Below are 15,909 nucleotides of genomic sequence, written 5' to 3' on the forward strand. Positions count from 1 at the left end.
CTCCACGGCATGTGGGATCCTCCCGGACTGGGGCACGAAGCCGTGTCCCCTGCATCGGCAGGCGGGCTCTCGACCACTGTGCCACCAGGGAAGCCCGAGAGCCCCTTTTTTAAAGCCAGAGAGTAGCTTGGAAAAGGGTCAGGGGGTGTAATGGATCCCAAGGTCTTCCCAGGAAGTAAGCTGACTGAGGGCTGCAAGTCACATCTGCCCACAGCCGCCCTTCCTCCTGTCCACACCCTGATGGGGATCTGGTGACTTGCAGGTGTCCTAATCCTGTTTGGGGCCCTCTTCCCTCACAGTAAGGACTTTCTGTTCTTTCTCTCTGGTTTTTAAGGGGAGAAGAACCGCCACAGAATTGAGAAAAGGGAAGTGTTTGTTCAAAAGAGGGGAAGTGGAAGCTGGTGGTGTTTCATGCTGAGACCACGAGTGGGATCGTGACTGGCTTTGTAACAGCATAGCTCATGCTTTAAACCATTTGTACTTAGTTTGTCCTGTTTCAGGATGCATGTGGATGTGGACAGAAAGCAAGAGGTGGTGTTCACTGGAATGCAGGGGCATCTGTCTGTCCCCACAGGAGGAGAAATCTGATTCCGTATTCTCTGGCATCTCAGCAACCTCTGGACCCTTAGAAGGAGAGGTCCGTTGGGAGATTGATTGGAGTTAAAATCTCAGTTTTAATTGGGGCGCTTTGTGATGTGGAGGTACTTTGGGCGGGTTTGAGTGAACTGGACTTGTCTGGCATGGACTGCAAGTGGGGAGAGGAGAGGAGACAGGGAGGAGCAGAAGGGTGGGGCCTCTGCTGCCTTCTGACTGGCAGGCAGCCTCCTTTCACTCTGGACTTCCACCCGGGGACACGAGTGCTCACCAGCTCCATTTCACAGGTGGTGAGACTGAGGCTCAGTGAAGGCGGGTACACAGTTGGGAAGTTAGCGGAATCCAGCCCCACTCTCATCCTCTCCAGCGGCTCCGGCGGCTGTTGACCACTTGAACTCCAGCCCAGATGCTCTCCTGTGATGCTGTGGCCCCGGCGGGCGGGCTGCGGCTGCAGGGAAGGCCCCATGACCAGACTGGAGTGGTGATTCATACTGCACCCTGACCCCAGGCTCACGGGCCCGGTTCTCACTGAGGCCAGGGATGAGCAGGGAGAACAGTTGGCAGGAGCCGTGGAGCAGGAAAGGAGGGTGGACCGTGGGGCAGTTGTCAGCACGGCAACTGAGAACCAAATGGGAGCTGCCCACGTTCCCCGCCCCCGCGAAACCAGAGAATCCTTTCGTCTTTTTTTTTGGCTGTCCCACGCAGCTTGCGGGATACCAGTTCCCGGACCAGGGGTGGCCAGGGATCGAACCCAGGCCCTCGGCAGTGAAAGCGCCAAGAGCTAACCACCGGACCGCCAGGGAATTCTAGAAACCAGAGATCTGTGCAGTCCGGTTGCGTGGAGGGGTCCCACGCTCCACGTGAGCGGCCGGCTAAGTCCGCAGGGGGCCCTGGGGACGCTCCTGTTTGACACACGGGGAGTGTTCTGCGCGGATGGCCTCTGATTTCCTGAGGACCCTGCCATGTTCCTGACACCTGGACAGGTAGTGGTGAGAGCCTAGGGTGGCGACCCTTCCAGGTGCGATTCTGACGGGCCCATCAGCCAGGCCTCCCCCTGCCTGGTGGGTCCAGACGCCCTCTTGTGGGGAGCACACTTCCCATCTTGGGGCAGTGTTAAGATGCCAGGGGTAAGTCAGGGTGTCGATATAAAGGAACCCTCTGCTTTGCGTCTCTGCCCAGAAGACTTTTAAAACAGGCCCCGGACAGCTCTGTCGCCCCTCCTGCCACACGCGGACACGGCAAGACGTTTCCTAACAGTTTGGAGGCTCCTGACACAGGGTCACATGAGCATCAGCTTCCCCATGAGTCACTGAAAATGGGAAGGTTAAGCATTCTGAGCAGGAAGTCACTGGGGAGAAGGCATCTGATTGGAAACAGAGCGTTTGGGGGCTCATCAGAACAAGTGTTCTTTCAGGTGGGTGGCTCCGGGTCTTTGGTAGCACCAGCTATTATTCTTCCTTAAAAAAAAAAAAACCCACAAATATAACATGCTCATTTAAAAATATATATATATATATATATGTGACATGCTCGTTTAAAAAAAAAGGCGGCTATATAGTGAAAATCAGTTTCTTGGGACTTGTGTATGTTTTTCTCAATGTTTTGCACGAATGACAGGGATAAACATGTACGTGGCTTGATGGGCTCACACTTGCCATGACTCACCTGCTGCTTTGCTCCCCTTCACTTACTGTCTGTTTTGGTCTTTTTTGTCAGTACGGTGTGATTCACTTCAACTAGTTCATTTCTTAATGGCTGCTTTTATATTCTGTTATTTAAGCATTTACCACAGCTGTGACAGTTAATGTTATTAGTTGCTTTCCTTCCGGTCTTCTGCGAACACCAAGAATGTTTAGTGAACACCCGTATACCGGTATCTTTCGTCTTGAGGCTTGTGGGATACATTTCTAAATGTCAAACTGCTGAGTCAAAGGGCATGCAGTTAGGAGAATTGATAGAGTTTGGGTCATACCTACCACTGGGTATTCATCAGCGTTAGCGTCTGTTTTCTCTACACGTCTAACCCCAGCTGAAAACTTTCCACCCCTGCCACCTTTGCCAGTCTGAAAGATACATACCTCTTTGTTGAGCATCTTAAAGTATCTGTTGGCCTTCCATAGTATTTTCTGTACATTTACTGTATATGTCCTCTGGCCATTTTTCTATTATGCTTTTTCTATTCTGATTTTTTGAGTCCTTTGCGTATTAGGGAAACAGAACCCTAAGTATTTGTAAGGACTGGTTTTTGTCCATTTGTCACTTTATATTTTGTTTTTTTCTAGAAGAGAGGCTTTATTTTCATGTAATCATTTTCCCCTTTAAGATTCTATTTGATGTCGATCTTAGGCATTCCTCACGCCAACGTTACATTTTTAAAAGTGCCCTTATTTTCTTCATACAACTTCTGTTCTTATTCAAGATCTTTGTTTCATGTAGCACTTTTTGTATAGTAAGGACTTGAGAGTAAAGATTGAGTCTTTTGGGGTTTTTTCCCCAAAATGCACAGCCAGTTGTGCAGGCACCATCCACCAAGATGTGCTGTTTCCTCCCTCGTAGGATGTGCTTCCAAATGGCCCGTTTAGTTGATGCAGCTCTTCCTGGGCTGGCGTCACCCAGGGTTTATCATACGTTTCCCACCCCAGACCTTCAGGCCTCCATCACTGTTCTTCTCCAGAACCGTCTGGCTATCTTCACACATGGATTCCTCCAAGTTAATTGTTGCTTAAGCAACAATTAAGTTAGGTTTTCCCCTGAATATAAATCACTGTGTGGAAGGCAGCATGTTCAGTGCCGTCACCTACGTCATCTTCATGTACCCCTCACAAAAACCTGTGACCCGAGGTGACCCAGTGACCCTGCTGTTCCAGCCCGAGGTCAGGGACAGGAGATCCCAGCACGCGCACGCGCACGCGCGCATACACACACACACTCTCTCACTCTCTCACTCGCTTACTGAGTGGGCATCTCACGAGGCCCTGCAGTGCCGTGGCGCCCAGGTCACATTTCTTGCTCTCATCAGAGCTTCTTGCCTAAGAGTGTGCCTCAGAGGCTGAGCTGGAAGTTGGCAGTCTCCTGACCTGCAGGCCAATCCAAGAGCTAAGGCCTTGGTGGTGATGGGATGGCTTCCCTTCTCGGGAGCCCCGTCCCTGAAACTGGAAGCAGAGCCCTTGGCTGACTGGAAAAGCCACGGACAGTTCCGGGAGACCTGTGCCACCGGCCAAACCAGCTGTTTCCCAGCTCTCGAGACGGCACGCGCGGGGCTGGAGGTGGGCTTGTGTTTGCTTGTTTGGTGTCCAGAACGTGGCTCATGAGATCGATCTTCTCTCGCGTGTTTGTCATCCCACTGGTCTTCCACTTGAGACATGATCACGGGGAAAGGCTGTTTATTCCTTGGGAGCACAAACTTGGGAGAAGTCACAAGGAACAAGTCTCCAGGAACCCATGGAGAGGCAGGTTGCCCACAGTGGGGAGGGCACTGGATTCGACTTTGCCTGAAGGTCCGGGTTTGTCCATTTGTTTGGGATGGACTTGTTGAAACTGCTTGTCGCCTGGGCCCTGGGGTGGGTTCTGACAGATAGCAGAGCGGCCTCGGCCCCGACCTCCCAGCTCACGAGATAGTTGATCTACAAACCATGCAGTGACCAGCATCATTTCAGACTGTGAGCCCTGCCCTGGCCCTGCAGCAGCTCTAGAGACCGGGTGACGTGGCGTCCTGCCAGCATCCAAGGAGGCCTCACGCACACAGCACAGCCCTTTCTTGGCTTTCTCTCTCGTGCATGCTCCCAGCCACCTGGAGGAGAAGCACACAGTCTGTCTTAGCCATTCAGGCCATTACAACAGAATGCTACAGACGGTGGCTTCCAAACAAACTTACTGCTCACAGTTCTGGAGACTGGGAGCCCCAGATCAGAGGCCAGCATCGGCCAGTGAGGACCCCCTGCCTGCTCAGACTTCCCCTGTGTCCTCACATGGAGGAAGGGGGGCCAGCGAGCTCTGTAGGAGCTCTGTTATAATAAGGGCAGTAATCCCATTCATGAGGGCTCCACCCTCATCATTCCCCAAAGGCCCCACGTCCTAACACCATCACCTTGGGGGGTAGGATTTCAACTTGAATTTGGGGGCGCGGGACACAAACATGAGTCCATTTCACAGTCCTGCATGCTATGGGCAGGGGCTGGGACTTTGAGACAAGGCCTGAGAGCCCATGGTCACCGAGGCTTGAAGGCTGTCTGCTGACACCTCAGTTCCAGAAGAGGAAACTGAGGAGCACAAGGGGGCAGGTGGTAGAGCCAGGACGGAATGGGATCCCTTTGACCACTGGGTTGTTTGTGGCCCCAGAACAGTGCTACCTGAGGTGACACCTTGTGTGTGTCAAGCACTTGAACTGAGGGAAGAAGCATCCTGATGTCTTGTGTCCTTTCCTTTCCAGGTTAATCTAGGATCCAGTTTCCAAAATGTGGCGGCTCCTGGCCACACTCAGCTGCCTGGTGGTGTTGACCAGTGCCTGGAGCAATGTGCATTTCCCGCCTCTGTCAGATGAGCTGGTCAACTTTGTTAACAAGCAGAACACTACGTGGAAGGTGGGCTGGGGGCCCCTTCTGTGTACTCTGACTCCTGAGGGAGGGGCTGCAGCTGTGGCCCACGGGACAGTGTGTCCTAGACAGTTGATCTGATTCATAGACCTGGCCACTGAGGCCCACGCGCACCGCCCTGTCCCCTTCCCTGGTGTATGTGTTGTCCGTGTGTGAGAGTGTGTGAAGGTGCATGGGGGAAAACCAGCTCTGGAAGAGTTCACCACCGGGTAGACACTGTAACCCCACCGTGGTAGGTGTCACAGCCCATCAGTACCACCAACTCCGTGATTCTGCCCAGCCCTGAGGCCCGAGGCTACAGGAACAGAGGGATGAGGGATAAGCCATGTTCAGGGCATTGGAGGGTCTCTCGTGACGTCAGCAAGTGGTACAGCTTGGGGGAGATCCCCACTGGTCTGAGAGCTGCCCACTGCCCGTGCGGTCACTCTGGGCCGCTCCCCGCCTGCTCTGCAGATGCCTGTCTTAATCCATTCAGACGGCTGTAACAAAAGCGCAGAGGTCAGTGCCTATAAACCGGAATGTGTTGCTTGCAGTTCTGGAGGCTGGAGGTCCAAGATCAGGGTGTTGGCACGGTCGGGTTCTGGGGGGGGCCCTCTTCCGGGTTGCAGGTGGCTGACCTCTTGTGCCCTCACTTAGCCTGAGGGGTAAGCTAGCTTTCTGGAGTCGCCTTATAAAAGGGCACGATCCCATTCATGGGGGCTCCACCCTCATGACCTAAGCACCTCCAAAGGCCCCACTTCTTAACACCATCACATTGGGGTTAGGTTGCAACATGAATTTTGGGGGGGACACACATTTGTTCTGTAGCAGTGCCCCAACCCCCTTGCTCTGCGGAGGTGGAGGGGCCCCCGGCCTTGTCAGGGCTTGTGTGGGTGGTGTGCGTGCTCCACCCCGTCTCTGGAAACATCCCCACCCCGCTGCCGCCCCGTGTTGGTGGGTGACTGCTATGGGTGCGGCTGTCTTCCAGGCTGGACACAACTTCCACAACGTGGACCTGAGCTACGTGAAGAAGCTGTGTGGCACCTTCCTGGGCGGGCCCAAGCTGCCCCAGAGGTGAGTGCCCACTACTGGGGAGGACGCACAGCTACACCAGCACTGCTGCCATGGGAGCAGAGATGCTTGGCACAGAGGGTAGGGGGAGGCAAGAAGGCTTCCCTGGCATCTGTAGGCGTCACTGCCCCCAGAGCTGCAGGGACTCTGCCTGAGGTACAGGGGCTAGCCACCGATGCCAGAGTTTCCTACGGTGCTTCTCCAGGCGTCCCAGCTGCAGTGGGAAAGGCCCCAGGTCTGGGTCTCCAAGATCTGAATGGACCCAATCTTGAATAATTTAAGGAAAATCTAAGAAAAGCCATATGATCTTCTGTTAATGTTTTTTTTTTTTCTGGAAAAGTCTGCAGTTTCTGTTTTCATGTAGATACTACTCTTGAAGGAAGTGTTAGAAAAACCTAACAGGATGGGATAGTTACGTTATGGGGACCATTACACAGTTGTGAAGGTATTTAAAAAATGATGAACCTGGGCAGATGTTTGATTCGGGGTCGGGTTGGGGAAGCAAGAGATACAATTATCTGGACCCTGTGGCGAAAACTCTTCAAAGATATCCATAAAATGGGTGTAGAAAGAAACGTACAGAAGAGTAAGTTACGTGGAGCAGTAGAACCTATTTTGTTTTAGAAATTCCAAGGGGGGAATTCCCTGGTGGTCCGGTGGTTAGGACTCCACGCTCTCACTGCTGAGGGCCCGGGTTCGATCCCTGGTTGGGGAACTAAGATCCTGCAAGCTGCACGGCACAGCCAAAAAAAAAAAAAAAATTGTGTTTAAATAAATAAAATTCCAAGGGGACACCCTTGCATACGCCCTCCTTTGCATGTCCTTGTGCCTGGCCCCTTCTAGGTGACCTTTGCGGGGATAGGAGAGTGGGTTCTAAGGTGACAGCTTGTGACAGAGACCTTCCTTTTTCCAGAGCTGCCTTTGCTGAGGGCATGATTCTGCCTGAAAGCTTCGATGCCCGGGAACAGTGGCCAAACTGCCCGACCATCAGAGAGATCAGAGACCAGGGTTCCTGCGGCTCCTGCTGGGTGAGTACCCTGCTGGCCGGGAGGGCTGGGGCCAGGGGACAGGTTGGGGTGGGAGAGACCAGGGGAGTTGAGGTTAGACCAGCTGTGACTAGGCAAGTCACAGAAGGTTCCCAAGTCTCAATCTCCACCAGTATAAAAACAAGAAGGATCCCTAAGGTCGTGAATCATTGCAGGACCAGGCGGAAGAATCAGTACATGCAGAATGCCCTGTACAGGGCGTGTCCCACGTATGGGTTGTGAAGCAGTTTTTATTTCTGTTTGACACACTGTCCCAGGCCATCAGCAAATACCATTAACTTTGAAGAAGCATCCCATCTGTATCAATGGCTACCTTAATTGTGTTTGTTTGGGTAAAATACACGACATAAATTTAACCATCTTAATCATTAAATGTACCACCCAGTGGCGTTGGGTCCATTCGGGTTGCTGTGCAGGTATCACCACCTCTGTCCACAGAGCCCTTCATTGTGCAAAACTGAGACTCTGTCCCCACGAAACACTAACTCCCATTCCCCTCTCACCAACCCTCAACAACCACTCCTCTCCTTTCTGTCTCTTGTGGTTTTTTCTTTTTTTAAATCAGTGTATTCCAGGGTAACTCGCAGGGTGGGATTGGGAGGAGGGGTTGAGTGGGGACAGCAGTCCGGAAGCACGTGCAGTCACATTCTGCACTGCTGAGGAGCCCCTGGGACATTTTTTTTTTTTTTTTTTTGCGGTACGCGGGCCTCTCACTGTTGTGGCCTCTCCCGTTGCGGAGCACAGGCTCCGGACGCGCAGGCTCAGCGGCCATGGCTCACGGGCCCAGCCGCTCCGCGGCATGTGGGATCTTCCCGGACCGGGGCACGAACCCGCGTCCCCTGCACCAGCAGGCGGACTCTCAACCACTGTGCCACCAGGGAAGCCCCTCCCTGGGACAGTTTTATAGCTCACCCAGGGTATGGGGGGGTAGGTAGGTGCTTGGAAAGGGAAAGTACATTCTTAAGATTCATGAATGGGTAACTGGTCTGTTTCGTGGGTACCAGGAATATGTCAGCGAAGGTTTTCATCATTGTTTGGGGACTAACAGAACATAGAGGCTACCAGGCCCTAGTGATTATTAAAATCTAGTAAATACTAAAACCTTTGATGACACAGAAGTGATTGACTGCACCGTGCATTCCTGGGTAGGGTCAGCAGAAGAATCGGAGGAACTGTAAGGGCCCAAGGGGGAATCGGTCACGCTAACAGCTCTGTGCTCCACCCCCCCCCTTTTTTTTTTTTGGTCTCTCACTATTTTAACTAGTCTGGGTACCTCATATGTAAGTAGATTCATACAGTATTCGTCCTTTGTACAAGCTATATTTTTATGTCAGAAACCAAAGACCGCATGTTTCAGCAGCGAACTGAATGCCCAGGTAGAGGTTTGGGGTGGACTTGTCTCTTGATTTAATGCCCAGCTTGAGTACCAGGCCCCTCCGCTGCCGTGGAGAGGGACCAGCCACCAGGAAGGCACGGGGTGCCTGACGTCGCCCCCCGGGTGGAGGCTGGAGGGCCCGCAGTGCAGGATGGGGCTCAGTGTGCCGGTTCTTGCAGGCGTTCGGGGCGGTGGAAGCCATCTCTGACCGGCTCTGCATCCGCAGCAATGGACGTGTCAACGTGGAGGTGTCCGCCGAGGACATGCTGACCTGCTGTGGCGACGAGTGTGGGGAGGGGTGAGTCGGAGGCCCTCGAAGCCGCCCAGCAGACCTGCGGGTGGGCGCTGGCCGGGGGGCTCCCTGCGGTGGGAGCGCCGCTCCCTCAGGCAGGATGACGCCTCTGCTGAGACACGATGGGGACCCGGGGCGTCGGAAACCAGGCCGGCCGCGCAGAGCTGGGTGTGGGCCATGGGGGCCAGACACAGGTTCTCCGCACAGGCGGCTTAGCTTCTGGGTTTTGTCGTGCTGGTTCCCTTCCTGCTTGAGGAAATGTAGTGGTCTCTGGGGCCTGTCTCCTCTGTAATTAAGGGTGGTGGGCTCCCAGATAAGCCACGTTCGTAACCAGATCCTGTCTTCTGCCAACTCTGCCCTTGCTTCTGCAACAGTGGTTCTCAGATGCGGCTGCAGATTAGCAATACCTGAGAGTTTAAAAAAAAAATGCCCAGGTCTCACCCCACAGCAATGAAATGGGAATCCCTGGCATTGGGGTTCTGTAAGAGCCCCAGGGGATTCTAACGTACTGCCCTTCGAGAACCGCTGTCTAGACAGAAGACAGAGCCTGGTGTGGACGTGATTATGAAAGTACTTCCTGTCTGCTGGGGGCGAGTCCCTGCAACAAGTGGCTGTCGGGAGGATGAATGGGGCATTTGGGGGTCTGGGAGAACTGTCGCGCCAGTTGCCAAAGGCAGTGGTGGTGCACCGGGCTGTGGTCTGGGAGCAGCGAGAACCACTCTCACCATAAGTTTAACCAGTGGTTCTTTTCTCAGCTGTAATGGCGGCTTCCCCGCTGGAGCCTGGAACTTCTGGACGAAACAAGGCCTGGTGTCCGGGGGCCTCTATAACTCACATGTGGGTGAGTGTCTGCCCTCAGCCCCCATCTGGCCAGATAGATTTTATATGCAGGAATAATAGTGGTCTCATTTTCCCCTATAAAGTAGAGGTTAAGGGTTGAGGGCAGGAATGCTGGGCTGAAAATCCAGGTCGAAAGACAAGGCAGCCTTGTGCATGGCAGTTAGCAACGGGAGGACAGGGTCAGTGCCGCAGACTTGAGGCTTCTGTTCCCGCGAGCCGTCGCCCCGATTCTTCACTCTGGCCTCGACGGGCCTCCTCCTGACACCCACCTTTGTCCTTGGCCCTCCAGGCTGCAGGCCCTACTCCATCCCCCCCTGCGAGCACCACGTGAACGGCTCCCGGCCCCCGTGCACGGGGGAGGGCGACACCCCCAAGTGCAGCAAGATCTGTGAGCCCGGCTACACCCCATCCTACAAAGAAGACAAGCACTTTGGTAAGCGGGGCGGGCGCCCCCAGTGCACCGGCCGGGGGAAGGCAAGGAGGGAAGACCAGGGCTTTGGGGTCTTAGGTCAGGAACACAGAATGGGGCCTATCTTACGGGAGGGAGCAGCACACTGCATTCTGCCCGTTTCCACCCTGAAGTCTGCGGGAATGGTGTCTTAGAACTCCAGCCTAGGAAGGAAGAGACCAAAGGTCTCATTTCATGGGGGAGTAGTCTGCCCTAGAATCCTTCTGGGTGCTGCCTGCCCTGTTTCCAGGGTCTCAGGCCCCGTGCAACCCTCTGTGGGAGGCGCCCTGCCTGACTTGGCCGGTCTCTTTGCAGGATGCAGTTCCTACAGCGTCTCCGGTAGCGAGAAGGAGATCATGGCGGAGATCTACAAAAACGGCCCAGTCGAGGGGGCCTTCTCCGTGTATTCGGACTTCCTGCTGTACAAGTCTGGTGGGTCTCGACCCCTGGTGGCAGCTGGAGGGGGAGGGAGGGCTGGGTTCCCGGCTGGCAGGACCTCCTGGGGGGAGGTGGGCCTCCAGGGGGAGGTGGGGCCACACGCCCCTGGCTGCTCCTTGGCTGGTGGTAGAGCTCTCCGCAGCGGAAAGGCCAGCTCACATCTCTCCTTGGGGAGCCTTTCCATCCCCGCCTCCATTGCTTCCTCATCGCATTCACGTTGGCCTTGGCAGAGTCTAAGCGTCATGCCCAGCACCCAGTGGATGAGGAAAGAGGGAGCACCTTACTGTGGGGATTCAAACGGCCGGGGACAGGATGGTCCCCGCCTGAGAGCTTAGAAATCCCCCATTCCAGACGAACAGTCTGTGCTGAGGGCTTCTGTCTCGAAAACTCCAAAGCTCTCCAATCTTATAGAAAAAAAACCAAGGTGCCTGGCAAGAAAAATGATAAAGTTGGTAGTTCTTAACAATCTCCACCAGTATTACCTGAGAGGACGCATTTCCAATTCGACGAAGTGATTCACCAGTGAGGCGGTAGCCTGGGGGTCCTCAGAGCACCTTAGCCAGCATCTTTCTGGGTCATCAGCACTGCCAGCCCAGCCCCTCTCCCACAGCACCTCTGCAGGGTGTGCCCCAGAGCAGCAGTGAAACTAAGCCACGGAACCCTTTCGACACATCATTACGTGAAGTCACTGTATGTAACACAGTTAACTGTTGGTATTTTTATTAGAATTTACAACTTTAGTTTTAAAGGGAACCAACAAACACATTTGATTGGCCTCCATCTTAATATTTACCTCCTATAGTGTGTTTGTTAGGCTTTCAAAATAAGTAATTCCAAAATGTTGTGGGAACCCCTGGAGCTTCTTGTGGAACGCCAGGGCCGGTCCTTTCCTCCGGCCCCGTCCGTCCTGCCCGGGGTGACCAGTGAGCTGGAGGGGTGCTGTGGCAGATGGGGCGGCTGCCCGGCCTGACCGCTGTCTCCTTTCCCAGGGGTGTACCAGCACGTCACAGGAGAGATGATGGGAGGCCACGCCATCCGCATCCTGGGCTGGGGAGTGGAGAACGGCACCCCCTACTGGCTGGTCGGCAACTCCTGGAACACTGACTGGGGTGACAATGGTGAGCGCAGCCCCTTCCTGCTGAGAGCAGGGCCCCCTGAGCAGGGCACAGCGGGCGTCCTGTCCTGCTCCGCCAGCTGTGCAGGTGCCAGGGAGCCGGGGCTTCCACGAGGGCAGCCTCTGATCCCGGGAGGGTGTGTGCTGGGCCTGGGTCCCCACGGCACCAGGTGCAGGGGCCGGAACGGAAGCCGGCAGAGCACCTTGTGGGCCGGCTGGTGACAGCTTTGGGGCTGGTTTGTGACTTCCGTTTCCCCGTTTTTCAGGGGTGGGTCTGGATATGTCGGCAAAAGCCAAGCACTCTCTAAAGGCATCTTCTGCTCTCTAGGCTTCTTTAAAATCCTCAGAGGAGAGGATCACTGTGGAATCGAATCGGAAATTGTGGCTGGAATCCCATGCACTCGTCAGTACTAGAAGATGTAACTCCTGTGGGCCTGTCTGCCGGCCCTGGGGCAGTTTTTCCCTAAATACCGCCATTCAGACTGGGGATGAGATGCAGGGGTAGGAATTGTCTGAGTTTTAGCCAGGGCCTGAAGGACTGGGTCAGGCCGAGCCTCATGTCTGCCATCCGCACTGTCTTCCAAGGAGACGCAGCCAAGGCCAGCCCAGCGGACGGGCTGCTGTCACGACGCAAGCACTTAGGCAAGTAAGCGTCTGCCGAAGCAGAGCGAGCCTCTGCTGTAGACCAGCTGTGTAGTGCCTGCTGCCCCCGCCTCTGCGTCACCAGGGAGCAGGACAGACCGGAAGGGTTTGTAGTTTCCCAAAGGAGTGGGAAGCAGTGCTCTCCTAGCTAGATGGATTCCCACCCAAGCAGGCAGCTTTCTGGATCCGGAATAGGTTGAGAAGAGATAGATAGTGGGGGCAGCCCTTTGGAGAAAGCCACGTTCTCCCAGGGCCCCTGCGTCTGTCGAGGTCTGCAGTGCTGCTAACCCTCGCTGGTCTTGTCCTTGGCATGATTCTTAGGTTTTCTGTTGTGTGCTCCTCGGCTGATCAGGTGGATGAGAGTCTGCTGGTTGGAAGAGCTGTACTAGTGGTACAGATTGTCTCCTTCAAACTCAGTGGTTGAGATTTCTCTTACCTGCTGCTCTCTGATAGCCCTCTGATACCACAGTCTGGGGAGAAGCCGGCTTTTACTGTTTTGAAATCACTGCTTCATCCTGTTAATATAACAAAGAAAAGAATGACTGCCAATAAAATGCCTCTTCTTCAATGTGAAGTCTGCGTCCTGGTGGCATCTCGAAGATTGTTTGTCACTGTCTGTAGACATTTAGCTGCTGTCTCTCCTCATGGATCTGGGTGCCCTTGAACCTCTAACCAGGGATATCTTGCCTGGGTTGAGTGGAACAAAATAAATACCTAATTTTTAACTTCACTGCTGCAGCCATACCTTCAAACCACAGCACCTCCTCTCTTCTTACTTTCCTGTCATTCTCATCAACCCTTTTCTATAAATCTACCACCCCACACTGCCCGAACCCTCGATGAACTCTGTGCCTGCTTAATTAAAGAGGTAAGAACTCTTACCTCTTTATTTTACCAACTGCACACCAGCAGTGACCTGAGGGTTCCTGCAGGCGTGGTGTGCTGGTGGTGTAACCAGTCCTGCTGGAAGACCAGCTTCCCGGGTCGGGGCAGAGCCCGTGTGCAGTTATGAGCTCCTGCCTCTTGAGACGCTCGTTAAGAACTGCTGCTTTGCATCATCCTAATTACCCGTACACAACGGGAGGACCCCAGTTAGTTCTCCAGGGAACAGGAGGCTGAATCTCCACCTCTACCCGCACCCCGGCCTGTCAATACCCCAAGTCATTTCCCTTCCACAACTGGGAGTGGAACCAGCTCTTTCCAGAAGCACAGGAGGTTTAACTTCTGATGTGCCCCAGAAATTAGGATCAGAACTACCTCAGATACGCTCTTGAACACCTGGTGAACATCACTGCAGGAAAAACTGGTGAAACTCATAGTACTTACAGAATGTTTAACAAGGGTTAAAGCTACAAATTCTTCATTGCAGTATCTGTACAATTTCAGCTAGGATACATTCATAAGCTCAGTGAAGTTCTAACATTTTCTACCCACTCCCAAACTGCGCTGAATAATTCTGTTTACTACTTTCTCCAATTCGCACCCCTTACCCACCTCCATCCTCACCCAAATGCCAGCAGAGATACACTAAGTGAACCGAACTGGACCTCGGGGCATCTTCGTGCTTGGCCTGAGGAGTCTGTTAGAAAATAGAAAGCAATGTTTACGATTGGGATTGACGTCACTACTTCAGTACACACTACCCCACTACCACCACCTCATTGCCTCAGTTCAGTAGGTGGGAAGTTTTTCTTGGGTGCCCCCAAACAAGATGACAGTTGGAAGTGACAGTGCCTTTTCGTTTACATGGAGAAGGGCGTATTTTTGTTCAGATTTAGAAGGGTGAGCAAAGGTAGTCCAACCTTTCCCGTTCCTTTAATAGGCATCAGAAACTGTACTTGGGAGCCTCAGGAGTGGTCCATGGACCAACAGCATTGCCATCTCCGAGGTTCTTGCAAGAAATGCACAATTTGGGGACAGACCTGAATCTGCATCTGTAGTTAACCAAGACTCCAAGTGACACGTTCACTATGGTTTGAGGAACGCCTTAGAGCAGTGGTTCCCAAGCTGGTCTCCTGACCAGCAACATTTGTGTCACCAGGGAACTTGTTAAAAACATAGGTTTAGGGGCACCTCCCCAGATCCACTGAGAAATCTAGCAATCTGGAACCTTCAAGCAGTTCACTAAAGTTTAAGAACCAGCCTTAGAGCTCCGTTTCCAAAACTAAGAATAACCTAGGGCTTCCCTGGTGGTTAAGAATCCGCCTGCCAATGCAGGGGACACAGGTTCAAGCCCTGGTCCGGGAAGATCCCACATGCCGCGGAATGGCTGGGCCCGTGCGCCACAACTGCTGAGCCTGCGCTCTACAGCCCGTGCCCTGCAACAAGAAGCCACCACAATGAGAAGCCTACACGCAGCAACGAAGACCCAATGCAGCCAAAAATAAATTAAAAAAAAAAGAATAATCTAGAATGCCTGTTAATTAACAAATGTCTAGCCACCCCTCCTCCTCCCCCTACACCCGCGGCCACAGAGAAGGGGCTCAGTAGATAGAAGAGTGGCGCTTGCAGGTAGTTGTTTCCCAGGGCAGGGTGTGGGTGTGTGTGCAGGTCTCAGCTAGGGCTCCAGAGAAAGTTCCCCAAATGGGGTTAGGCTCTGTTAAGTTTCTTGATTTAAAGCCCTGGATTCAGATAGGTCAGATATTCCTCTGAGGAAAACTTAAAATCTCCCACTGTATGAGTCACGTAGACTATGCCAGGGATGCTGTACATTTAATTACTTACCTTAAAAGTGTGGAGTAGACGGTAGGGTTGCCAGATTAAGCAAGTAAAAATACAGGATGCCAGGGCTTCCCTGGTGGCGCAGTGGTTGAGAGTCCGCCTGCCGATGCAGGGGACACGGGTTCGTGCCCCAGTCCAGGAAGATCCCACATGCCGCGGAGCGGCTGGGCGCGTGAGCCATGGCCGCTGAGCCTGCGCATCCGGAGCCTGTACTCTGCAACGGGAGAGGCCACAACAGTGAGAGGCCCGCGTACCGCAAAAAGAAAAAAAAAAAAAATACAGGATGCCAAATCAGATTTGAATTTCAGAAGTCATTTTTTAGTATAAATATGTCCTGTGCAGTATTTGGGACATAATTATACTAAAAAACCATTTTATCCGAAATTCAAGTTTAACTGGGTATCCTGTATTATCTGGCAATTGCAGTAGAGAAAACATTTAGAAGGGAAATGTTCTTCCAAAGGAGTGGGCATGCGAGCTAAGACCTTTATAGCTTTACAGCTGGGAGGGACCTAAAAGATCATACAAACCACCAGAAGCTCAGAAAGCCCCACAGCTGAGCCAGGAGAGAAGCTTCCAACGCATCCACCTCAGACCAAGGCTCTTTCCAGTGGGTTGTCCCATGTCCTACGTGAACTGCAGCAGAACTAATAGATTTCAACACACAAATCTTAACACCTACCTTGGAATCGCAAACCAAGTTTTGATGCTTAAATTACTCACTGCTGAGTCTGGCTTACAGCTGGGCTCTAAGTGG

At 53.2% G+C, this 15,909-nt stretch overlaps 2 protein-coding genes across 3 annotated transcripts in view; one reads left to right on the forward strand and one right to left on the reverse strand.

Annotated features, from left to right (window-relative positions):
• Nucleotides 1–13,005, forward strand: part of CTSB (cathepsin B) — a 30,014-nt gene extending 17,009 nt beyond the window's left edge. Inside the window, exons 2-10 of the mRNA XM_019932381.3 lie at nucleotides 5,024–5,174; nucleotides 6,154–6,239; nucleotides 7,150–7,264; nucleotides 8,837–8,955; nucleotides 9,705–9,790; nucleotides 10,079–10,222; nucleotides 10,553–10,669; nucleotides 11,665–11,793; nucleotides 12,118–13,005. Of these exons, the coding sequence (XP_019787940.1) occupies nucleotides 5,049–5,174; nucleotides 6,154–6,239; nucleotides 7,150–7,264; nucleotides 8,837–8,955; nucleotides 9,705–9,790; nucleotides 10,079–10,222; nucleotides 10,553–10,669; nucleotides 11,665–11,793; nucleotides 12,118–12,203 (1,008 nt within the window). The 5' untranslated portion in view covers nucleotides 5,024–5,048 and the 3' untranslated portion in view covers nucleotides 12,204–13,005. The remainder of the gene's footprint in view (nucleotides 1–5,023; nucleotides 5,175–6,153; nucleotides 6,240–7,149; nucleotides 7,265–8,836; nucleotides 8,956–9,704; nucleotides 9,791–10,078; nucleotides 10,223–10,552; nucleotides 10,670–11,664; nucleotides 11,794–12,117) is intronic.
• Nucleotides 11,374–15,909, reverse strand: part of FDFT1 (farnesyl-diphosphate farnesyltransferase 1) — a 57,002-nt gene continuing 52,466 nt past the window's right edge. Inside the window, exons 5-7 of one of the 2 annotated variants that reach the window (XR_012332355.1) lie at nucleotides 15,156–15,366; nucleotides 13,938–14,010; nucleotides 11,374–12,946 (exon numbers count right to left, since the gene is read on the reverse strand). The gene's annotated coding sequence lies outside the window, so the exon portion shown is untranslated. Of the gene's footprint in view, nucleotides 12,947–13,925; nucleotides 14,011–15,155; nucleotides 15,367–15,909 lie in introns of both variants that reach the window. The other variant, XR_012332354.1, reaches the window with a different exon arrangement.

This window comes from Tursiops truncatus, chromosome 6 (genome assembly GCF_011762595.2).
Source record: "Tursiops truncatus isolate mTurTru1 chromosome 6, mTurTru1.mat.Y, whole genome shotgun sequence".
NCBI classification, from domain to species: domain Eukaryota; kingdom Metazoa; phylum Chordata; class Mammalia; order Artiodactyla; family Delphinidae; genus Tursiops; species Tursiops truncatus.